The following is a 25,932-nucleotide window of genomic DNA, read 5'->3' as shown; positions in this document are numbered from 1 at the left end:
AGAGAGGGAGGGAGGGAGGGAGAAACAGAAGAAGGGAGGGAGGGAGTGAAGGAGAAAAAGGTAGGGAGGGAGAGAAACATCCATGTAAGAAAGAAACATCTATCAGTTGCCTCCTGTACACTCCCCGACTGGGGATGGAACCCACAACCTTTTGGTATACAGGACGATGCTCCAACCAACTGAGCCTCCTGGCCAGGGCTTAATAAAAATTTAATTAGAAATAAACGAAATCTTCATAAGTTAAAGGAAAAAAGTTGTTAATGCCAATCTACTTTTAGCATAAATAAAAATATTCCTCTGCAACATTTTTTTAAAACACACACACACAAAAAAAACACAAAAATAATTTAATTCCCTAAAAACTGGAATGTGATTAAAGCTATTAACCTAACAGACTAGGATTTCTATCCTTAGCACCCAGAAGTGCCTGCTCCAAAATTCAGTGAATAAACCAAATAAAACTATGTCATATCCATGTGACAACATATTCTACAGCTCTGAAACACTTTTTCTTAACTAGTTTATATTTTAATATACATAATTTACATAGTTCTATGCTGCATAAAAAATATCAAATATATTGACCATATAGAATAATACTGTACTTATATTATACAAAAAATACATACTTACTATTCATGTTTTTGTCTGTGTTCCAGTTACAAAGACACATGTTTTAAGAGGACTGTCCCAACATTATTTTTCCCCAAGGCCTGTTACTTTTAGGGCAGCTTTTACAGACTACAAGGATTTTTACACATGCATACATTACGTTATAGTAGATAAGCCTTTATTTTCCAGTGCTGAACTACTTTCTCTCATATAGCTATTAATATCTTCATCTAAATGGCTCAAATGCAGTATTTATCATACTACAGATAAAAAATGAAAAAACTTAAGTGCCATAAAATCATAGAAATTTTTGCCATATCTTTAGAAGATTTTATCTCCATACAAATATTAAATTTGCAGGTACATTATGTAAAATTTAATAACTGTAAATTTCAACCTATGTTATAAGATATTAATGAAATGACATTCAGTATGTGTGATTTCATTATCAGCTTACATGATATGACTGTAATAGAAAAATCAGATAATGTCTAACCAAGAATAGTTCACATAGTTTTTTAAAACACTTGAACATGAAAATTTTCTGTTCCTGAACAAGTTGGTCAAATAGTTAGTTGACTTTTTCATTGAAAAATATTACAGAAATAAAAGGGAAGAGTAATATAATTTTGCTATTTTAGTGTCACATTTTTAAATTACCCATTTTAGTTTTATATATACATAGCATTAAAAAATACAAAACAGAAGCAATTAAACAAGTGTCTACATGGTAACGACCCAATGGAGTATTCTGAGTTCTTATACAGTTTGTTCTTCACACTTTTGTTTAAAAGCTTACATGTTTTAAAGAAGATTCAGTAGAAAGCAACAATGCTAGTTTTACTCTTTTCCAGGCACAGGAAGCAAATTATATATATATATAAAAAATATATATATATATATATTTTTAAAACAACTTTTCAAAAATACTAAAAGGTGATAACAAGTATAGAAAATTCTTTCTAAAACACCAATTACTGACATTGTACCACAAATGGTACAATGCTGACAGCTGATTACATACAAGGAGGTATGCTAAGCACCTTACATGCCTTATACCGTATTGAATCCTGTGCCATTAGGATTCATATTTTATAGACAAGAAAACCGAAGCTTACAAATAGTAATTTGCATAAGAGAACAGTCTGTCTTATATCAAAGCTTACACCAATTTATAGTCTTACATAGGGAAAAAAAACATTTCAAGCAATTTTAAAAGACTATTCAAGAAGTCCAAAATAAAAGCATCTTCTAAAAAAAGTAAACTTTACACTTTGAATATAGTAACTGAAATTGGAATCAAATTTTGAAAACATACAGAAAAATTAGGTGTTAATCAAAACTAAGAAATCAATCTTTACATACTACCACTAGAGGTCCGGTGCACGAAATTCGTGCACGGGGGGAGGGGGGTGTCCCTCAGCCCAGCCTGCACCTTCACCAATCTGGGATCCCTCTCACAATCCAGGACTGCTGGCTCCCAACTGCTCACCTGCCTGCCTTCCTGATTGCCCCTAACCACTTTGGCCTGCCAGCTTGATTGATGCCTAACTGCTCCCCTGCCAGACTGTTTGCCCCCAACTTACTTCCTCTGCCGACCTGGTCACCTCTAACTGCCCTCCCCTGCAGGCTTGATTGCCCCCAACTGCTCTTCCTTGCAGGCCTGGTCCCTCCCAATTGTCCTCCCCTGCTGGCCATCTTGTGTGTTGGAGTGATGGTCAATCTGCATATTACTCTTTTATTAGATAGGATAAAGGCCTGGTGCATGGGTGGGGGCCAGCTGCTTTGCCCAGAAGGGTGTCCCGGATCAGAGTGAAAGTTCCCTTGGGGTGTGGGGCAGCCTGGGTGAGGGGCCTGTGGTGATTTGCAGGCCGGCCACACTCCCCGGTGACCCAAGCGGAGGCCCTGGTATCTGGGATTTATGTATCTTCTACAATTGAAACTTTATAGCCTGGAACAAAGCCAAGCCTTCTGCTCGCTCCCTGGCTGCTGCCGCCATTTCTGTTTGGATTTGTTTACCTTCTATAATTGAAACTTTATAGCCTTAAGCGGAGGCCTGGGCTGGCCAGGGCAGGTTGAATGCTTAGCTTCTATGGTCGCCAGAGGCAACCCTGGCCTGCTCTCTCCAGCTCCATGGCTGCTGCCATTTTTCTTGGGATTTATCTTTTATAATTGAAACTTTGTATTCTTGAGTGGAGCACTGGGCCCGCCAGGGTATGTGGAAAGTCTGGCTTCCTCTATTGCTGGGGAAACCCAAGCCTCCCTCCTGCTGTGGTGGCAGCCATTTTGGTTGGGGTTAATTTGCATACTCGCACTGATTGGCTGGTAGGCGTGGCTTGTTGGTGTAGCAGAGTGATAGTTAATTTGCATATTACTCTTTTATTAGGTAGGGTGTTTGAAAGCACTAGCTTGAGGAAAATCCATCAATTCAGCTAAACTAATTCAAAACCCATAAAGCATTGTATGCTCTTTGAATACAACTTTATCCCTAGGAATTTTGTTTGCCATTTCATTAGCAGAAATGTCTACATCTTATGGTAGCGGAAGTAAATTATATAGAATACCAACCAAGGCACCAGCTGCATAAAGCATTGCTTGATCATTAAGAAAATCCTTCTTTGCAGTATGATAGCAACTGTAAGCCAGGTCATAATGCTGCACCAAGAAACATAAGTCAGCCATTTTCCTGATTTGAAGCTCTGGTGCTTCTGGTGGATACCTATAAATACAAAATATGGTAAGAAAGTAATTTGTGATTTATGACCCATACACCACTAAGTATTATCAAATATTTAACAGCTGCTTAACTGCCCAGAACATTGTAAAAACCGATCATGTTTTACAAAAATCCTATCTTCAAGGAAAAGAGTGTCATGTCTCAAAGATATCTGGAACTATAGTTAAATATATATTTAAATAATTTATACCCCTATACTGAGCACTTCTCAACAACAGGCAAGCACTTTCTCCACAGTCAAATTATGAAGGAAATAGTTAATTCCAGTTTTACATACAACCAGGAAAAAAATTTAAATCCAAAACGTGCTTTTACTTTACCTTAAAACAGTATCTTATATTAAATAAAATTTTCTAAGTACAGGCTGGCTTAGAATCACAAGACCACAATATTTTAACATAGAAGAATCATTAATGAACACCTAATCTTACAGCACCATTTTACAAATAGGAAAACAGAACCAACGTAAAGTGACTCCCAGTTATCTTCTTTATTTTTAGACATCCAATTACTTAAAAGTTTTTAATTAATGGAATTTACCTATAGTCACTGTTCTTACCTACCTGAATTAGATCAATGTGAAAGTAAGAAAGTGAAAAAATAGTCATTTTTTACAGGCTATCATATAGTCAAACACTAGTAAGAGTTAAACACAGGGGGAGGGGGAGAGATATTTCACTCACAGCAATCCAGATGTATTTTTCAGCTCATTTATGCTCTTTTCTGGAACTTTACTGCCACTAAACCATTTTTTAGTTGCAGAAAATAGAGACCGACTCAAACCTTTTCTTGATATAAGCTAAGAGAAAAGATTAAATATGTTGACAAATATGAGAATTTAATATTTTTATTTTATATACAAAAGAAAAAAACTCTAAATAAATAAAAAGCTTCAATAGTGAGCAAATGTTTATTTTTAACAACACTGATTTTTTTTTTAATTGTCGAATATGCTGAAAAACCCCTAGTGAAAATGATTTAACAGAATTTCATTAGGGATAGTAATGTTACTAAAACCTAATATTGGTTTTTCCTTAAAAAAAAACAAAAAAAAAAAACACATTTTAAATACTTTAAAAAACTTATACTATTATATTCTCAAGTGTACTATGTACTGATAATTTTAAAATATTAATCTAAAAAAAATCAAATCTTACCTGATCATTTAATTGCCGAATTGTTTTCTCTATATGTGGCAAAAGGCCCCGAAATGTGAATTCTTGTACAAACTGTCGAATTCTATCATGATCAGTAAGGGTTAAGCATGCACCATGAATAATTCCAGGATTTGCTTTCTTTGTTTCATGTAATGATGAGGCAGATTTTACATGATCTGGGCCATCAATGTTGTTCGAAGGGTCACTAGATGAGTCCAATTGAAGTGGGTGGGCTCTAAAGTTATTTGGTAAGCCATCTACTGAAAAACAGACCTTTCTTTTACTCTCAGTATGTAAAAATATTACTATCATACTGTTAAAGAAAAAAAAGGATGTTGGAATCCTTTATTTTTCTGTATATCTTAGACATCTAAGGTACAGTAACATTAATATTTTCCCCTTTAAAATTACAGGGCTTGGGTTATTACTTGTTACACATAATAGAAATTTTAAAAGTCATGTAAATAAATCAAGAAAAATACAGTTACAGTTTTTAGATATAATTATTTTCAAGTTGCAAAACTAAGCAATAAGAAATATTATAATAAAAAATTGTAAAGCTACCCCTATTACCAAAACTATTAATTTAAAATGTAAAAAGAAACACTCAAAATCATGTTAATTTTGGAAGTAATTCATGCTGCACATATCTCCCCTTGCTTTCCATAAATTTTTGAGAAATGTAGTACTTATAAAATTTAAATATCAAATAAAAACAATGTCAACAAAATCTTCAGAAGAAAAGCTAACCTGTAGATTATCTTTATTATTAATATTTCTCCTATCTTTAATCTATAAAGTTTAGCATGTTTTGACAACAGTGCATATATTCAATTAAAAAGAGAAATTTACAGAAAGGGTATCAAGACCTTTGACTTCGTTATCTAATCCATCCAATGAAAGCAAGTTACTATCAGAATTCTTATTTGAAGATATAGTACAAGGGCCATCCTCATATGATTCCTATCAAAAACAAAATAAAAAGCATTAGCACTTACACTTAATCATTTTAAGATAACTCTAAATCCATTAACATATATGGCTGCTCTGCTTCATTTATTTGCTACAGCAGGACTCTTTTCTTCCAATCCTCCAAATTCTTAACTTTTTCTATGCATCTTTTTCTAGCACTCCAGTCCACACCTACTGTATTCTTAAATTTCCTTTCACATTCAATCTACTACCCTGATTCGTCTGGATTCAAATGGTCTCTATCCCAGTTTATCTGTGTATAAGTGATGGGTACAAGCCAATATGAATATCTGTATATGCATCTAAGTAAGGAATAACAGCAAAAGAAATGTACTATTAAAGTCAAGCCAGGGGGAAAAAGAGATGGCATGGAACCTCCTGGTCATGAACCCAGTGTTAATAGGTTGAAATGCATACTGAACATATCAAAATGTTTTAGAAAAATATCCAATGCAATGCTTATTTGAACAAATACACTGTTTCCTCAATCAACGAAGAAACCAAACTAAAAATACTCAGTGTAGTCAATCAGACCAGTAAGTCTGAGGTATTATTCCAAATCCTATATAAAATAGAATTTAATAAAGGGAAAGTGATCACGACAAAAAAGTCTAAACGCTTTAAGAAAAATTTGAAAAAGACTTGGTATATTTAGCCTGGAAAAATATAGAAGGGGACATGAACGCCATCCTCCGATATTTTGAAAGTTGTCTTAACAGAAAATTTATAGTCCTCACAGGACAAATTAGTACGAACAAATGGAGAAAATTTTTGGTTGTCCCTCACTCAAGGTGTTCATAGATGGAAAGGGTCACGTGGGAAGACAGTGAGCAATGTAACTGAGGTCATTCATAGGTTCAAAGGAAATTAAAGCATTAGAAAACAGGGGTTAGGTTCGGTAACCTTTAAACTATCCTCCAATCATGGACCTCTAGGGTTATCAGCTATAGAATTACTGATACTTCTGGTTTTGTGTTAAAAGTTCTCACACTGAACAGTCTCAACCTTAGATACTGGGCTCTAAACTGAATATTCCACTACTATTCCTACTCTGAGTGTGGCCTTAGGACCATTTTAAAACACAGAGCCCCTTCACATCTAACTGGTTCTTTTTTTCTCACCTTTCCCCAGCATTATCTTAAAGAAGTCAGTAATCATCTCACTATTGCAAATATCAGTACAGAACTATATGTGGATCACAATTTCCATATATATAGAAAAGTAGGGCAAATAAACAGATTACTAAATATTTACAGATCAAAAGTTACATAAACTTTATAATTGGTATTTTTTAAAATATCACATAAAGAGAATACAATGTTAATTATACAAAATAAAAATATTTTCCATTTACTTAAGAAATCCTACTTCTAAACAAAAACCAGTCAACTCTGGATTATCTGAAATAATCTTAGGAACTTGTCATTTGACTATTTACTACCAAGTGGCAGACAATGCTTTCTCAACAGTGCGTTGCCCGATAGGTATAGCTCAGGGGACTGAGCGTAGTCCTATGCCCCAAGAGGTCACATTCCTGGTCATGGCACAGGCACAGGCTGCGGATCGATGCCTAACAGAAGTTGTGCAGGAGGAAGCCTATCAATGTTTCTATCTCATCAATATTTCTCACTCTCTCTCCCTCGAATTCCTCTCTCTCTTTAAAAAATCAAAACATTATTTTTTAGAAAGTTTGACAGTGTGAAACCGTATACCAACCCATTTCAGACAACAGTTAACATTAGTATGGAACTCTAGATTAAGAAAGTAGATTAGGAAGAAAGAACACTTCCTGAAAACTCCAAGGAACGGAATCACAGAAAAGTTATGGAAAAAAGCCCACACACCACCTAAAAAAAGTATGAGCTCTAAAAGGTGGCCGTAAGAATAGCATGCTGAAAATGAAGGAAAGCAATCCCACAGCATGTGAATAATAAAGAAATTACTGTAAGCATTCATAATGAATTAAATGTACAAGTCAAAAATTCTAGCCAACTTAATTCAAATCTCAATGTGTAATTCACTTTTCATCTTTTCAGGAAAAAAGATCAATTAACATTGATATTATGTGCCTGAAAGGAGTAACATAGGGATTATTATTAGTTAAAAATAGCTTTGAACCACTGATTTAAGAGTTCACACAGTGATGAATGAAAGCTAGCCAGATTCCAAAATAAATATTATTAATTCTATTAGTTAAACTAAGATACAAAAAATTCTACAGATACCATTATGTCATAAAACTGAAATAGAGCTTTTATGGTTTGCTTCATTGTTGTTTTTTACATATACCTGGTTTTGAATACTATTTTTCTGAAGATACTGACTCCAAGGATCTGGTATCTGTTCATCTGATGCTTGATTAGATGTTCGAGAATTAATTTTAAGTAAATAGCAACCCTGAGTTCCATATTTCTGTTTCATTTCTTCATAAATGGATTCAGCTCTAAATTAAAAAATGAAAAACGTTTGTAGTAAGTACTTAGCAGACTTTAGGCAATAAAAGATACTAAAATAATTTTAAAATGATGTAAAAATAATCCCCTAAAAAGACAGAACAGAAAATTAGAGATAGACTAATTTTCAAATGAAAACAAAGATAATGATCTTAACTGAAATTCATCTACCTTGGATAAAGCAGGGTTTCCAAAGTGTGTTTCATGGAATAAAATTTTGCAAGCTACTCCTATGTTACTCAAAGAGAGTTCTGGTGGTCAAACTAGTTTGGGGAATTACAGTAAACAGTATTTTTTGCAGCAAACCATCTCTAAGTCTTCCATTTGTTAATGTGCACTATGAATTTACAAAGAGCAGCAAACAGTACTGTAACTCTTTCAACTCTGAGGATTTCAAGAAATATGACTTTGGGAAATTCTATCTTAGAGAACAGACATTTATAAAAAAACTAAGTGCTAAAATAGCAAAGTACAGTACCCCACACTTACAAAACATCTTAAGCTGCCAATTTACCCTTCACTTAGCTGTCTCCAAAGGGACACAGTACAGAAGAGGAGAGAGAAAACTCAAGAAGAGCAGCCATAGAATTTATTACATAAAATCATTCAATTTTTCTTGCAAAATTTATAATAGTTATAGCCATGAGCTATATCAGATGTAACAAAAAGCATTTTGATTTCCATACTTTATGTTAACTAAACCTCCTCACTGGTGGGAAATAATTCAAATGACAAAACAGCCTAAGAAGCAAACTATATTCTGATGGAAAATGAAATTTTGGTACTTAGAGCTAATCTAGTTTAAATAGGTACTTTTTTTAGTCAATCAGTCATCTGGTGAAAAAAAAAAAGTTCTGGAAAATCTTATATATCATGTTCAAATTGCTAATACTATGCAAATAACAAGCCTAGCGCACAATGAAACCATAGTACATACTATAAAATTAAAGCTAGAATAGTTATAAATTTCTATAAACACAGATATAAGGATACATGCATGTACATATACTCAAGTACAATAAACTAAACTTCTGCTCGATTTACCAGTGATACTGCTAAACATGTGAATCACTAATCTAATACCTGAACTACCACTTAAATGTCCTAGAAGATACGTATTTAACTGACAGAAACTAATCTTAATAACCAGTTCAAGATTATTTCTATTCTTTATCCTACAGGCTACAGAGTATTTATAATTTCAAAGATTAGTAATCCTAAAAATAATTCTTTGGTTTTATAGAGAAAAATTTATTAAAAAGATGGCTTGTGCTCAAATAAGGGCAAGAAATAATTACTCAACTGCATATTATAAATGTCACTGTGACATCAGAAAAGTGAGAAACAAAAGATTTGGTACACATCTTAGACCAAGAGTCAAAGTCATCTCCATAAATAAAATTGCTTTTAATGCTACCTTATTTTTTAAGACATTTTTAAAGATATGTTATTCACTTATCTGAAAGATAAAAGGACTACAGCAAATCACTAATAATAAATAGTACAGGAAACATAAGGAAGAAATGTTCAGATGTTTCCGAGGTTGTGAAAAACATCAAGGCTAAAAATATAAAGTGCCAAGAGAGTGAAGAGTGAAAAATGAAGTGCCTATAAGCAACAGCCAGGAAGTGAAAAGTCAGACGAAAACTGGGAAGGAAAAAAAGAGAGAAAATGAGAGATAATTTTATATAAAGTAAGAAATAACACCTTAGACCTATAGGTATAAAATGGCAAGCACTTGTGTACAATGATTATGCTAACAGAGATTCACAGGGAAGAAAAGTTTGGGTAAGCATATGAAATCCAACATAAAATGATTCAGCTATTAACTATAATTCTGAAATAAAAGATAGAGTTATGTTTTTTTTACTCAATTTTTACTTTCACAGATGAAAAATATACCTAAAATTTAAATAAACCATGTTGAAATTAAAGTTATATTATTTAAAAGAAGAAAATCTCTCAATTAACAATGGAAAGCTTACCTCTGTTCATCTCCTGCACTTACATCGTGTAAGAGGACATAATATTTAAGTGTATTTGGTATAAACCACTTGGGGTAGGAATAGTCATTATTGTGCTGAATTCGATGCTGCTCTTGTGACAACTTTCCAAACTGTTCCATAGGTTCTGCTTCACTAGACGATGCTACCAGCATACCTTATGAACCGTATTATTAAGGTAATTATCACTTACCACTCAATGATAAAAATATTCTATTAAAAGAAACTTAGGAAGATAATTTCTCAGCCAAAAAAATTTGGTACCATAGGTTTTCACAGCAAGCACAAAATAATGTCTCCAACACTTCTATGTTATTCAAGATTCTAAATCTTAAAGATATTTTGTTGACATTGTTAGGTCATTTACATATCAATATGGAAAATAAAAACGGACAATATCAAAACTGTACAACTATCAATATATCCAACAATTCTGCTGAATCTTGCTCCTTCCCATTCCATTTCCCTGCAGTTTCATACTCTATCCTACCTCTTAACTTTTCTCTGTAGTCTCCATTTAAAAAACTAAAAAAACCATTAACTGTCAAAGGAGGTTAATAGCTACAAAACAGCTTACTAGTAGGGGACGCGCAGGAGGCAGCCAATCAATGTGTCTCTCTCACACCAATGTTTCTTTCTCTCTCTCTCCTTATCCCTTCCTTTCTCTCTAAAATAATTAAAAACATATTATTTTTAAAAAGTTATTATGCATAAACCACTTGAGTTGGGGGATAAAGAAAAACAATAAGCAATCCCTCAGTATTATTTTATAATACCAATCCCTATCTAGTATGCCACTTAACAACACAACAATAACGAAAACTTTTGAAGCATTATCAATTTTAAAATAATCCAGCCCTAGCTGGTTTGGCTCAGTGGATAGAGCATCGGCCTGCAGACCGAAGGGTCTGGGTTGCATTCTGGTCAAGGGCACATGTCTGGGTTATGGGCTCGGTCCCTGTAAGGGGGCGTGCAGGAGGCAGCCATTCAATGATTCTCTCTCACCATTGATGTTTCTCTCTCTTTCTCCCTTTCCCTTCCCCTCTGAAATCAATAAAAATATATATTTTTAAAAATCCACATTCTCTATATCCTTTCAACAATTTTGCCTTCATATAACTATTTCTGAGATTAGTAACTTGCAAAAAATTTGATTTTAAGAGAACAAAAAGGTCAAAGGATACACGCTAAATAGTGGTTCAGAAATTCGTGATCTGATGCTGGCATTGACTGAAGAAAGGTCTCTCTGTAAGCCTCAAACCACGGAGTAGTAGCTAAAATTAATCATAAACAAGACAGTTAAAATTTCTCAATAGAGTCAGTTTACAACAGACAAAATTTCAAGTCCATACTCCTTAAAGGCATAAGTTAGTAATTTCTAGCAATAAACAAGCATTTTCACCTGTGCTTTAATATATACGTACGTAGTATGTATATATGATAAGGGCATATACACAAATACATTCACATATGAGAGTACATACAGGGGGTGTCCCAAAGAAATGTATACATACTTTGAATAATTATAAAGGCAGTATTTATTAAAATACATTTTCATTTCAAAATGTAATAGAATCAGCTTTCAGAGTGTGTATACATTTTTTTGGCACACCCTGTATATTTGCAAATATAAAATTGATTTATTCCCAAACCTACATAATAATCCCACAATTTACTTACCTATTAATACTTTAAATATCACCTACATGAGTAAAACGATCTTAGAACTAAAGTTTTGTGTTCTTGCCACTAGTCACATTGTCCTAAGTAGCTCCTTTTCATAAATGGTATCATTTCAGAACACTGGTTCTCAACTGAGAGTGGCTTTAAGCACCAGGAAACATTCAGCAATGTCTGCAGATACTCTGGGTTGTCACAACTGGGAGCGAGAAGGGGGTGCTACTGGCATCAAGGGAAAGAGGAATGACGCAAAACATCCTACAATAAACAGAACAAGACAGTCCCCCACTTCAAAGAATTATACGTATATTTTTATTGATTTCAGAGAGTAAGGGGGGAGAGGGGGGAGGGGGGAGAGAGAGAGAGAGAGAGAGAGAGAGAGAGAGAGAGAGAGAGAAACATCAATGATGAGAATCATCGATCGGGTGCCTCCTGCACGCCTCCTACTAGGGATTGAGCCCGCAACCCGGGCATATGGCCTGACCAGAAATAAAGTTAAATTTAAAAAAGCAAGTATACACACACAAGTTCTTAAATTGAAATAATACTTTCTAAATACTGGTACAAGACACTGGATACTCACTAAGGTTACGAAAAACAAGGGAAAATTTTTAAAATATGTATGGCAGAAGTGGGTTTTATCTTTTAAGAAGGTCACATTCACATTGAGAGAGTAAATTTTCCCTTCAGCCTTTTATTTCCCTAAGGGGCTAATTAAGAAGTCTTTCAGCTACAGTGAGGGGCCTGCTCCTTCTCCTGCAGCATCTGCATCTCCCACAGGACCAGGCTGGGAGACAGCCATGAAGGGGCACCAACCAGATGGGGCTTGGCTTGGGGGCAGGGCATGCAGGGGGTCTGGGGCTAGGCTGTGTGACCTTGGCCAAGTCACTTCCCCTCTGGTCCTGGTCCTTCACTCTGAAATGAAGAGGCTGGACTGGTGATTCTAGAGGGAGATTCCCTCTGAGGCTGGAAAGAGACATGCAGGGGCGCGGAAGTCTCTGTCAGCTCCTGCCTCCTTGCCAAGTCACTGAGGCCTGGCCTGCGCCCTGGGATTTGGGGAATTCAAAAAAAATTTTTTTTAAATTATTAAAAAAAGAAGTCCTTCAGTTATTTTACATGCCAATAAATCAAGGGCATCCTTCTTTTTTTTTTTTTCAAGTGACATTTTTGTAGAAAGTGGAAAACATAATAGTGTTATGTTACTGTAGAGTAACCCAAAATGTCTTCTGTTAACAAAAGACTTCAACGTTTAGTGACAATTCTCTCCCTTTATAAATTCTCTTATACTTATTTGAGGATGAAATTAGTACTTTGCCCATACCACTTTCCTCCTCTGTATGTTCTTTCCTTGGGATTTTAAGAGCCAACCATGTTATCCCACCAGCTTCTCTAGGCAGAATGCATTCTGTCTTGGTGAGGAAGGTTAAGGGAGGCAGCGAAGGGCCAGAAAACAACATGACGGTCTAACTCCCAGCATCCTTTTTGCTCCCTTTTCAGTGTCAGTGATTTGGGACACAAAGTTATTACTGTTCCCAACAAATGTCTAACAAGGGTGCATGGGATGATGCCCAACAGCCACACTGGCCAGGGCTTCACGTGTTTTTTTATATTCTGTATTGTAGCTAAAGAACATTAAAAACAATATAAGTGGCTCACAAATTTCTACTGGACAGTGCTAGTCTAGAATGCTACTGTTACACTGCCCTCATTTCTGATTTGGCTAATTGTGAAAAACTGGAAAAAAAAACTAAAAGAAAAAAAGAAAAACTGTGTCTTCCACAGTCAAATTTATTTTCTTTGTCAATATGGACTAAAAATGAAAAGGTCTCAATACTCATCTGGGCTCAAAGGAGAAAAATTGAAAACACAGGGAACGGCTAGAAATATGTCTTCCTTCTTCCTTTATAACTTCTTAAAAGAAAATGCTCTGAGCCGAAACCGGTTTGGCTCAGTGGATAGAGCGTCGGCCTGCGGACTGAAAGGTCCCAGGTTCGATTCCGGTCAAGGGCATGTAAATTGGTTGCGGGCACATCCCCGGTAGGAGGTGTGCAAGAGGCAGCTGATTGATGTTTCTCTCTCATTGATGTTTCTAGCTCTCTGTCCCTCTCCTTTCCTCTCTGTAAAAAAATCAATAAAATATATTAGAAAAAAAAAAAAAGAAAATGCTCTGAGACAACTGTTGAAAAGTATCACCTACACAACCCAAAACTTTCAATATGTTGCCGAAACCGGTTTGGCTCAGTGGATAGAGTGTCGGCCTGCGGACTCAAGGGTCCCAGGTTCGATTCCAGTCAAGGGCATGTACCTTGGTTGCGGGCACATCCCCGGTAGGGGGTGTGCAAGAGGCAGCTGATCGATGTTTCTCTCTCATCGATGTTTCTAACTCTCTATCCCTCTCTCTTCCTCTCTGTAAAAAATCAATAAAATATATTTAAAAAAAAACAAAAACAAAAACTTTCAATATGTTTCCAATATGCTTCCTTTTTCCTGACCTATTTTAATCTTTAAGCAGAAAACCATGAATTAGCAAAAATTAGAAGAAAACAACTGGTATGAAATGACAGAGATCACAACAAAGAGGAAAGCTACTAGAAGAAACAGGTTATTCTTGGATAAAAACATTTTAAAAGGCCACCAATAAAATCAATTTTGGTGTGTAAAATAAAAAGATGCAATATACTATGGGCAACACAAAACTTAAAACTGAAGGATGATATAATAGTAATGATTTATTTCACTACTGTATCATCTTTCTAGGCAATTTCATCATTTTTGCACTTTCGATAATTCACAGGATGAAAAATACTTTAATATATTGGAAAAATAAGAACACTAAGTTCTTATATTGCACTAGACATATTTTAAATAATTGTCATTTTTAAAAGCATTCTTTATGCTTTTTATTCTTACATAAAAATTTAGGAAAAAATATTAAAGAATATTGAAACAATCCTCTAAAATACTGTTTACGCATGACTACTCTCCAGAGAAAAAAGTAGGAAAAAACATTCTTCCTTATCAAAACAAGGTGTAACCCAAATTATACTATTCTGAAACAATACCTGGATTTAGAAGATAATGTAAATCAAGAGTAAACAATAAACAACAGATGATAGGATAGATAACTTAAGTTGCACAAGCATCACCAGACTGTCTCTGTTTTAGAAAAATTAGACAGACATGTTAATTGGGACAAATATTTTTTTTAAAAAAAGTAGCTGAGTAGAAAAAAGATAATAGGCAGGAGTAGAGTGAGAACACTCTGGAAAACTCAGACCAACATAGAAAATACCTGTATTTAATGAGGATTCTTTCATTTCCATCAATGTGTCTTTCCAATTACTGTACCAAGGAACACTAGCTTTAATTGACCGATCTGATGAAGAAAACATGGCACTGATAAGGTAGTCTTATGAGGTAAAGATATAACATGTATTTCTTAAATAGAATGGGTAAAAAGTACGCTGACTCACATTAATGGCAAAAATTAGAAGTATTTTTCCAGACATAGAGAATATCTTATTTGAAATGGGTAAAATCACTCATATATCTCTAGAGTATCATTGTTATAACGGAATTTTATTATAATGCATTCAGTGCTTCAGCATATCTCATTCCAGTCTTCAAGACCAACATAGGAGATGTCTTAAAGCAGGAGCAGGGAGAGAAGCTAAAGACTGTTTTCTTCTGCGATGTAGCGTATCCAAACCACTGGGGGTTCTTTTTAAAATCTGCCAAAGGAATCAGCTATAAAGCAGTGCCTGCACCTGTGCTTAGAGACAAACAGCACTCAATCCTTCCGTAGGTGGAGTGTTAGCAGGGGCCTGAGAATATAAGTAATTTAACTGGATAAAATAAATTTTTAAACTGATATTTTGCAATTGTCATTATATTAATGGATATTAATATACAGGACATTTTTTAAAATATATTTTTATTAATTTCAGAGAGGGGGAGAGAGAGAGAGACATCAAATAATGAGAGAGAATCATTGATCGGCTGCTTCCTGCATGTCCCCCGCTGGGGATGGAGCCCAGATCCTGGGCATGTGCCCTGACCAGGAATTGAACTGTGACCTCCTGGTTCACAGGTCAACACTCAACCACTGAGCCATGCCAGTCAGCTGGATAAAATAATTTCTCACAACCAAATCATGACCATATTGTTCCTATAAACTATCTACCAAACCACTTTAATACATCATTTAAAAAAATAATAAGCCCACCCCAGCAGCCAGACATCAGATTTGAGAAACTTACTCTCAAGAAACTGAATGACCCCATATTAAAGAACTGTGAGTAATAAAAGCACGGTAACATTCAAGCCTATTACAGTCTCACTACCCAACAGAGAAGACAAGTTTTGTTATGCCCAGTCAGGGTTTTAATGCCTCAATTAGAAAGAGAAAATAATGCCAAGGGCTCAACAGACATTTGAGTAAGATTCCAATATGCAAGAAAGACCTAAACAAACTGGAAAATGATACAAATGAGAGAAAAATCATGAGAAGAAAACTTAACAATTTATTAATATTTTCAGAATTAAGTTACCACAATAAACAAGAACTACATGCTACAAAAAGAAAAATCAGCCCAGCCGGAGTGGCTCAGTGGTTGAGCGTCGACCTCTGAACAAGGAGGTCACAGGTTCCCGGAGAGGGCACATGCCCAGGTGACGAGCTCAATCCCGGGGGGGGGCGGAGGGGGAGAAGAGACATGCAGGAGGCAGCCAATCAATGATTCTCTCTCATCACTGATATCTCTCTCCCTCTCTCTCTCTCTCCCCCTTCCTCTCTGAAATCAATAAAAATGTATCTTTTAAAAATAAAAGAAAAATCGAGAGCAAGGGGATATTAAAATTTCAATAGAAGATAGAAAATAAAGTCAAGAGTATCCCCCAGAAAGTAAAACAAAAAGACCTAAGAGATGGAGACGGACAATATTAGAAGAAAGATGAAAACATCAGAGGAGTAACTCAGGAAACCCTACATCCAGCTAACAGTAGTCGTTCTAGAAAGAGCAAAGAAAACAATGGAGAAGAAATTAACAAAGAAATAAAAAACGACACACACAAGAAATTTCTCAGGATTAAAGATTATGCATGGCCAGATTATCAAAAGGGGCTACACAATACAATGAGTAAAAAAGGAGTTAAATCAGGTCCAACATGAAATTTCAAAGTAAGTGGAAGAGCTTCTAAAAGTTGAAGGGAGTAGGGGGAGACATATCATAATGGCATATAGTGTCTTTACAATACTAGCAGTTAAAAGAAGTGAAACAATTCTGTGAGAAATTATTTCTAACTTAGAATATATATATAGTCAAGTATATAAGAAAACAAGTATAAAAGAAAACTATTTTTCAGACATTCATTTCTCAAAAACTGTACCTTCCCAGCAGAGTTTCTTAGGAAGGTACGGAGATGTCCTTCACCAAACCCAGGAAATATGCCCAGGAGATATGAGTGAGAGACTACGGAGAAGGGGAGGGAAGGAAACCCCAGAGAGGACAGTGTGGAGCAGGCCTTGGACAGTAACCAGTCCAAAATGGAGAAGAATGGTGTTTTGCAACTTTTATTTCATTATCTCCCCCATGAGCCTTTTTCTTTCCTAACTGGTCCTTTCCCCAAAAAATGCTTTTAAATAATACCACAGATATACTATGTATCCATTTATGTAGCACAGGCCTTTGGAGAGCCACAAACCATTGTAATATCTGGATTTTTTGTCTACCAAATCTCTCTCCCACTGAAGGATATCATTCCCCATGGAGTAGAAGCCTTCAGGAAGGAGATCTTTTGATATGGAAAAATAACCATAATGTTCTCAACTTGAAATTATCAAGTTAACTTACCTTGCTGTAATTAAATTAACACAGAAGAAAAATTATGAAGATTTAAACAATTTAATTTTACAAATATTTCTATCTATACGAGTATAACCAACTAACTTCGTGACCTAAAACATACCACTTAGGTTCTCTTAGTATGTTTACCACAATCTTTAAATATGCAATTATTTTAAATAAGTTAAATTTATTATAAATTGCACTGACCTAAAAACATTATTTTATTAGGCTACTGAAATATCCTGATTAGATGATGTACTTTTAATCTTTTCCCTCTAAAAACCTATCCCATGTCCCTCTTTTTCATACTAAGTCACACCAAATACTAACTCACTTTATATATTAACTAGAGGCCCGTTGCACGAAGATTCGTGCAATAGACCTTCCTTCACCTGGCTGCCGGCACCAGTTTTCCTCCTGCACCGGGGACCCAGGCCTTGGCTCTGGCCACCACCTTCTGCCTTCTTTCAGGGTCGGGGCTTGGACCCTGGCGCTGCCATCCGTGATGGGGGCAGCACCGCCACCCGGGTCCCTCAGTGATGGGGGGCGGGGCAGTGCGTGGGGGCCGCCATCTTTGCTGGGTTAATTTGCATAGTGCCCTGATTGGCTGTGGGTGTAGTGAAGGTACGGTCAATTAGCATATTACTCTCTTATTAGGTAGGATATATCATTTCACCCACCAATCTTATCATAAAAATGTTTATCACTAAAGCACTCAAAAAGTATTAAATATTTATCCATACATTAATTATAGTACTATTTAATTATAGTACTATTTGTCACAAAAGAATATGTTGTTTTTCATCTACTATTTTTCTTTCATTCAAGAAATATTTATTATATACATGTTCTAGGCATTATTTTAGATGCTAGGAGTAAAATAAAGAGCCAAAGTCCATGCCCTTATGGAGCATCTATTAGCTTCACAAGTAGAACTATAAAAACAATTTTATTATGAAAAAATAAAAAATCAGCCGAAACCGGTTTGGCTCAGTGGATGGAGCGTCGGTCTGCGGACTGAGGGGTCCCGGGTTCGATTCTGGTCAAGGGCATGTACATTGGTTGCGGGCACATCCCCGGTGGGGGGTGTGCAGGAGGCAGCTGGTCAATGTTTCTCTCTCATCGATGTTTCTGGCTCTCTATCCCTCTCCCTTCCTCTCTGTGGAAAATCAGTAAAATATATTTTAAAAAATAAATAAATAAAAAATCATGTAATTCAGTCTCAATGGCTGCGTACTCATCTATCTATAATAATAAAAGCATAATATGCTAATACCTGACAACCTTCCGGATGAAGCTGGGGCTGCGAGGGAAGCCCGGGTCCCGGGTGCCAGAGGGAAGCTGGTGCCGGCAGCCAGGGGAAGGAAGGCCTACTCTTGCACAAATTTTGTGCATCGGACCTCTAGTTTGATTTTAACTTCCTTAAAAGCAGTAACTGCTATTTTCAGCATTGTATTCCAGATCTATCATTCAGTAAGCACTTAAGTGTTTGTTAAATGATTTCCAAGTTACAGAAGTACTTTTTCTTAAAAAAGAACAATTCCTTTTAAAAATAATAAACCTTATTACATACCACTGATGTTGAGGTCATAGTCTCCTGCCGTAATCACATTAGCTACTAGTCCATCCGCAGGCTGACTGCCAGAAACAACATCACTCAAAAGTTTCCGAATGGCTCCAGGCTGAGGCGGTTGGGTGATAATGTTGCTTACTGCTATCTTCAAATTTTTTATTATGTGAAGCTGATTATTAGGATCTCTCATATGAACTTTAGGGGGGAAAAAACATGAAATTAATTCTACACAATTCATAACAACCCAACTATAACAATAAAAAAAATTGGGTTAATGTTTTACAAACAAAAAAGATGATCAAATCAGAAACCAGAAAGTCCTAGTGGAACAGTCTTTCATAAGTACAACTGACTGACAACATTCCCTTATAACCAAAAGGGCTAGCCAGACAGTCTAACCTTCCCTCGCAATGCTACTGCTCATGTCCCTACAGTATGTATTTTCCTTCTTCCTGTTTGGAGTTGCCAGGGACCCACCACCTACATACCACGTCGCTAATTCTCACCTCACACCAAGGCTGCCAGAGCAGTGTGAAGTCTGCGGTACCAACGCTGACAATAGTAAGGACTAAATGATGCACTGGGGGTCCCTCTACCTCCCCGAGTGTGCTCCCTGCATTCTCAGCCACTATTGTACTATCATAAAAGTCCCGGGATGTTGATAGTGGGAAGGTACTGGAACAGAAGGTATACGGAAACTCTTTCTGCTCAATTTTGCTGTGAACCTAAAACTGCTCTAAAAAAATAAAGCCTATTTTAAAAAATCAACACCCAAATCCCTCTTCCCATCCCCATTATCTCTTGCCGCTACCCTGTTACAGGTCTTGCCTCAAGTCCATGGGATTTATAACCAGTGGCTCAGAGCGTCAGGCCAAGGCGTAGGTTCTTAGGCGATTATACCAAGACAGTATCCACAGTGCACAGTAGGAAATGTGAGCATATCTTTTCATAAAATATATTCAAGCAGTTTCCGGAGTAGTAGTAGAGCAGCCCATTATATTAAGGTCCAATTTTAGAAGTCAGACTTTTGGTTTAAGAAAATATCTTTTTATTTATTTCAGAGAGGAAGGGGGAGAGAGAGAATCATTGATCTGCTACCTCCTGCTGGAGATCGAGCCCGTACCCGGGCATGTGCCCTTGACCAGAATCAAACCCGGGACCCTTCAGTCGGAGGCTGACGCTCTATCCACTGAGCCAAATCAGCTAGGGCTGGAGTCACACTTTCTTTTAAATCCCAACCCACCACTTATTAACCGGGTTACCCTAAATAACCTTTTAACTTTTCTGTTCTTCAATTTCCTCATCGGTAACATGTGATTAAAACCGACTTCACAGGGTTATTTTAAAGATGTACGTGGGATATTGTTGGGTGAGATAGTAAATGTAAAGCACTGAGCCCCATGCCTGCCACATACGTAATCATGTAGTTAAGTTCTCAAGAGGTGATGGAGGCAGCAGGTGTAACACACTATTATAAGAACATCATGAATCATTGTATACAAGAAAGAGGCAACTCTGGAAAACTGGCTTTGGATACCTACCCATAAAAAAAATGACTTTTATTCCCAATGGAAAATGCTTTATACTAAACTTTCAATTTCAGGCCTGCCTATATTTTAAATAAGGTTACATCTGTAAAAACTGTCTTCCTAAATTTCCTGTGAACCCTTGTTGATTTCTAAGCTTTTAATTAAAAAAAAACACACATAAAACAACAAGTTTATAAAAACTATGGAATAAATATGTGTACTTGTATTATAAGTATATGTACAAAAGTACAAATAAAATACATGCAAATTCCATTATAATGATTGCCTATGAAGGAAGGAAATGAGACCAAGGGAAGGTTTGAAGGTGACTTCAAGGGTATCACTAATGTTTGGTTTCTTTTCAAAGGAAAGAAGAAGACACAAAGTAAATATGACAAGAAGGTTAGTATTTGTTGGTTCTGGGTAGTGGGAAGCTGTATGTTTCTTGTATTCTCTGCATTCTTCTGTAATTGTTTATTTTTTCTAACTTAAACACACACAGAGCTCTCTCCCTAATTAAACTTTCCAGCTAGTCTAACTATGAAACAGAGAAACCAAAAAACAAGAAAATATTATGGTACATTTCTGATATTTTTAGAAACAAGTATTTTCCTTAAAGTTAGTTTATAATTGTAGAGTAACGTGAGTAGCCATGTGTGTACTAAACCTCTCTCAAGCCTGGCCAGTGTGGCTCAGTGGTTGAGCGTGGAACGTATGAATCAGGAGGTCTAGTTCGATTCCGATCCAGACATATTCCCAGTAGGGGGCATGCAGGAAGCAGCAATCAATGATTCTCTCTCATCATTGATGTTTTTCTCTCTCTCTCCTTTCCTCTCTGAAATCAATAAGTATATATATTAAAATATATATATATAAACCTCTCGCAAAGTTTTAAATTGGCCAGATATCTTTTAGTATTCATAAGTATTAACACAAAAAGGATATTCTAGTTTTGCACTATATTCAGAGTGGGCTTATCCGTTAGGTAACCCTAATAAGTCCAGAAATGAGTTAACAGGTGTGGCAGCCAGTCTCTGAGATGGCCCCCAATGATCCTGATAGTTCCTGTTACACACACTCTTGTGTCGTCACCTCCTACATCCTAAGGTTGCTACGTGTGACCAACAGAACACAGCAAAAGCAATGGTATAGCACTTCTGAGATAAGGCTATAAAAGAGTACAGCTTCTATCCTGGGTCCTCTCTGATCACTCCCTCTGGAAGAAGCTAACTGCCATGCCCCGGGAGACTCAGGGAGCCTATGGACAGGCCCACGTGGCACAGACTGAGGTCTCAGGCGAGTATCAGTGAGGAAGTGAGACTTGCCAGCAACCATGAGTGAGCTTGGAAGAGGATCCTCCAGCCCCGGCGGACTGTAGTTCTTGCTGACAGCTCCACTTGCAACTTCAAGAGAGACCCTGAGCCAAATGCATCCAGCTAAGCCACTCCCAGATTCCTGGGAAACAGTAAATGCTTTTGTTTCTAAGGTACTAAGTTTGGGGGTCATTTGTTAAATGATAATAGAAACAAGAATATCACAATATAAGAGCTAATTAAGAAAAATGCTCTTAAATTCAAAAGCTTCAGAACTAAATTATATTAAGGCTTCGTTAAGATTATAACCACACAAACGAATATACATACACACACACACACATACATGTATGTATATGTATGAAAGGCTAAGCAACCGTCCAACCGTCCAGTACTTATGACACACACTGACCACCAGGGGCAGGCGCTCAACGCAGGAGCTGCAGAGCTGCAGTGACTTGGCAGCGGCAGAACTCTGCAGAGTGCCCTCTAACACTCCAGGACCCCTCGGGGAATGTCGGAGAGCTGGTTTCGACCGGATCCCTGCAGGCCAAGCCGAGGGACCCCACTCACTCCTGATGCCCCAGACCAAGGGAGGCTGGCTCCAGGGCATGTCCAGCCCATCTCACCCAGTCACGCCCCGCCAGCTACCTTCTAATTAATTTCCTTTCAATGTGCACGAATCCGTGCACCGGATCACTAGTATATCATATAACATCTCAGTTTCAAAATGATATTCAACAGTGTGGTGATTTCCGGAAAAGGGGAAAGGGGTGTGTAAGAGGGTATAGGAAGGATAAATGAGGATGGAAGAGAAAATTAAAAGTCAATAAAATTCCATTAAAGTTAAAAAAATGAAATTCAAATCTACCATTTTCTTAATTTTATAGGTTACCAGATAGTATCTTGAATACTGTATTATGAAGTAATATTTCTCAGTATATGCTATTCCATGGAATGCTGCTTCCTCAAGGCAGTTAAGAGCTTGTTTCTGAAAAATTGATCCCGTGTTCAAATAAATTTGGGAAATAAAAAATAGTATATATCTAAGAAAAAGGTATTATGGAAATAATAAAACTTGAAACAGCCTTTGCATAATGGGCCAGGGAGTAAGAACAAGTTTTTAATTTAACCTAGGTTGGGTCATCTAGATTTATAGAGAAGGCAAAGTCCTAAAATTTGGTTTTCAGATAAAAATTAAATCATTAGATTTTTTATGCATTCATTAGTTGCTTCTTTTTTTATTTATTGTTGACAGTATCACAGATGTCCATTTTCCCCTCCTTTGCCCCACTCCGCGCAGTCCCCTCATTAAGATCTTTTTAACCCGTACCAGTATGGCTCAATTGGTTGGAGTGCAGTCCCCATACACCAAAAGGTGACCCGTTCCAATTCCCAATCAGGGCACATACCCAGGTTGTGGGTTCGATCCCAGGTCTGGGCACCTGCCAGAAGCAACCAATTGATGTTTTTCTTTTTCTCTCGCTCTCCTTTCTCTCTTCCCCTTCCTCTCGCTCAAATGAATAAAAACATATCCTCAAAAAAAACACACAAAACACCATATCCTCAAGTGAGGATTTTTTTAAATGATCTTTTAATATTGATTATATATTGAAATAACATTTTGGAAATACTGGGTTAAATAACATACCTATCAGTCATTAAAACTAATTTCACCTGTTTCTTTTCACTTTATCATGTGAACACTAACTTTAAATTATATATGCGACTCACATATTTCTATTGGATAGTGCTGCTGCCCAGTGTGAATAAGTAATTCTAAATACTGCCAGGAGATGAGAGGACCTGATTAGTACCTGTCTTGAGTCACAGGGCCTGTGTTTAAATCTTTCCCACATGTAAGACTGGACACGTTAACACTCGGCCTCAGTGTCCTCCAATGTACAATGACGATAAGTGTCTACCTCACAGAATTCAGTAAAGACCACAAGAGAAAAGCTACGGAAAACGGGTATCAGGTATTAGCATTATTACTTATTAACAAAGCAGGAGAGAGCACGCACGTCTCGCAAAGAATTGAAGAATGTAGGGCACTTCGCTGTTCTTGTTGACTTAGCGCAACACTGGCTGTGGCACGGGCTGAAGAAAACCCAAGCGCTCCCAAGCTGTGTCCTGGACCTTCCTCTCCTGTCCACACTACAGGGAACTCAGAAAGGAGCTGCTCGCCGAGGAGCACACCTGTGGCTGTGAGCGCACGAGTTTATGGCACAGCTCGTTTCTGTGCACAAGTCATAGAACCGAATCATCATCATAGGCGTTCACTTGGCACAGCTGTATTTTTTAAAAATATACTTTTATTGATTTCTGAGAGGAAGGAAGAGGAGAGAGATATAGAAACATCCATGATGAGAGAGAATCATGGTGGATCGGCTGCCTCCTGCACGTCCCCCACTGGGGATCGAGCCCACTACGCCGGGCATGTGCCCTTGACCAGAATCGAACCTGGGACCTTTCAGTTCGCAAGCCAACACTCTACCCACTGAGCCAGACCGGCTCTCGATTCCAATAATTACAGGTGCTGTTGTTCCTTGTGGTTAAGCCCCTATAGGGCAACACAGCTGTATTGAATGAAGCCTTCGTCTTATACATACTTTGCTGTGTTCTGTTTGCAAAGTACAGATAAAGGCACTGGGTAAATCATACCTGGGGTTCTGTTAGACCTGGTTTTTTTCCTAACAAAGACGCTAAAGCTGTAAAAATCAGGTAGCTCCTCCATAAAAGGCACATTCCTACTAATGATTTAATTTTTATCTGAAAAACCACATTTTGGGACTTTTCCTTCCCTGTAAATGAACAATCCGTTCTTACTCCCTGGTCCGTTAGGCAAAGGCTGTTTCAAGTTTTATTATTTCCATAATACCTTTTTATTTTCTGGAGAAGTAAAATATGACAGACCTAAGAAAAAGTTTAAATTTTCAATGGAAAAAAAAAAGTAAAATAGCGAAACGGGAGCTGAGAAAGAGATGAGCCTCGTTGCTGTTCAAAAACCATCGCCCAAGTCCAGTTTGACAGCCGAGGGGTGATGATCCGGCTTCTCCCCCGGACCTCCCTAGCCTCACCGGTCTGACAGCTCCCCCCTCCCCCCTCCCCCCGCAGGGCCGCGGGGAACAGCCTCTTCGCCCCTCGCGGCGGCCCGCGTTTTCTCTGCAGAAACTACCCAACAGGCGGCCGGTGCGAGGTGACAAGAAGGCGCCTGGAGGACCCGAGGTCAGGACCGCGCGGTCCGGACAGGCTCCCTCCCGGCCCCGCCGCCCGCAGCCCGGCCGCGGGGCCCGGCCGCAGCGCACGCGCCGCCCTCGGGGATGTAAACACGGCCCTCTCCCGCCCGCCCCCGCCTCCCTCCCTGCCGGCCCCGCGCGCGGACGCTCGGGGCCCCGGGGGCAGACCACGTACCCTCGGAGGTGAGGCGGGTGAAAGGCTTCAGCAGCTCGGCGAAGCTCAGGTGGTTGAGGCGAGTGAGCCGCTCGGCGTCGTCGCTGCAGAGCGCGGCCACGCAGGGCACGAAGGAGTCCGGGATGAGCTCGTGCACCGACTGCACGCACTGGGCCATCGCTCCCGGCCGCCGCCCGCCGGCCTAGCCCGGCCGGGCGGGGCCCCGCAGGGAAGCCTCGAGACCGAGCCAAGCACCCGACTCCGCCGCCTCGGCGCCCGGGGCCCACGCCGCCGACCCCGCCCCGTCACCGCCGCTCCTCCGCGCTCGCCACGGCGGCTCACGTCCCACCCATGAGGCGGACACGCCGACCGGCCCCGGGGAATCCTTCCGACCGCGAAGCCTCGGTCACTGCCCGGCCGGAACCGCCATGTTGAGGCCGAACCCTGACCCACCGGCAGAACTAGTCCCGACGGCCCCCGCGCTCGCCCCTCACGTGACGGCGTTAAAGGAGGCAATGGGGGCGGGGAGAGAGCGGAGGAGACGGAAGTGGAGGGCGACGCAAGCCGATTGGACGCTAGCACCGGAAGTCGTGTGGCGTCTGGAATCCGCCCACTGGGCGGGGTTGGGGCGGGGCTACGAGCGTGGTGGGCGGAGCCAGGCGAG

At 38.3% G+C, this 25,932-nt stretch overlaps 1 protein-coding gene across 5 annotated transcripts in view; it reads right to left on the bottom strand.

Annotated features, from left to right (window-relative positions):
• TRAPPC8 (trafficking protein particle complex subunit 8) overlaps nucleotides 1–25,770 on the bottom strand; it is a 77,107-nt gene extending 51,337 nt beyond the window's left edge. The window contains exons 1-10 of one of the 5 annotated variants that reach the window (XM_028155724.2): nucleotides 25,290–25,770; nucleotides 19,034–19,228; nucleotides 14,907–14,990; nucleotides 11,119–11,208; nucleotides 9,917–10,091; nucleotides 7,768–7,921; nucleotides 5,376–5,469; nucleotides 4,507–4,766; nucleotides 4,033–4,148; nucleotides 3,181–3,331 (exon numbers count right to left, since the gene is read on the bottom strand). In XM_028155724.2, coding sequence (XP_028011525.2) covers nucleotides 3,181–3,331; nucleotides 4,033–4,148; nucleotides 4,507–4,766; nucleotides 5,376–5,469; nucleotides 7,768–7,921; nucleotides 9,917–10,091; nucleotides 11,119–11,208; nucleotides 14,907–14,990; nucleotides 19,034–19,228; nucleotides 25,290–25,446 — 1,476 coding nt within the window. In that variant the 5' untranslated portion in view covers nucleotides 25,447–25,770. Of the gene's footprint in view, nucleotides 1–3,180; nucleotides 3,332–4,032; nucleotides 4,149–4,506; nucleotides 4,767–5,375; nucleotides 5,470–7,767; nucleotides 7,922–9,916; nucleotides 10,092–11,118; nucleotides 11,209–14,906; nucleotides 14,991–19,033; nucleotides 19,229–25,289 lie in introns of those variants that run through there. The other 4 variants (XM_054724552.1, XM_028155727.2, XM_008148322.3 and 1 more) reach the window with 4 other exon arrangements.
• Between the last annotated feature and the right edge of the window lie 162 nt (nucleotides 25,771–25,932).

The sequence above is a fragment of the Eptesicus fuscus genome, chromosome 12, assembly GCF_027574615.1.
Source record: "Eptesicus fuscus isolate TK198812 chromosome 12, DD_ASM_mEF_20220401, whole genome shotgun sequence".
Taxonomy (NCBI): domain Eukaryota; kingdom Metazoa; phylum Chordata; class Mammalia; order Chiroptera; family Vespertilionidae; genus Eptesicus; species Eptesicus fuscus.
This window is presented reverse-complemented; position numbering and strand designations above follow the sequence as displayed.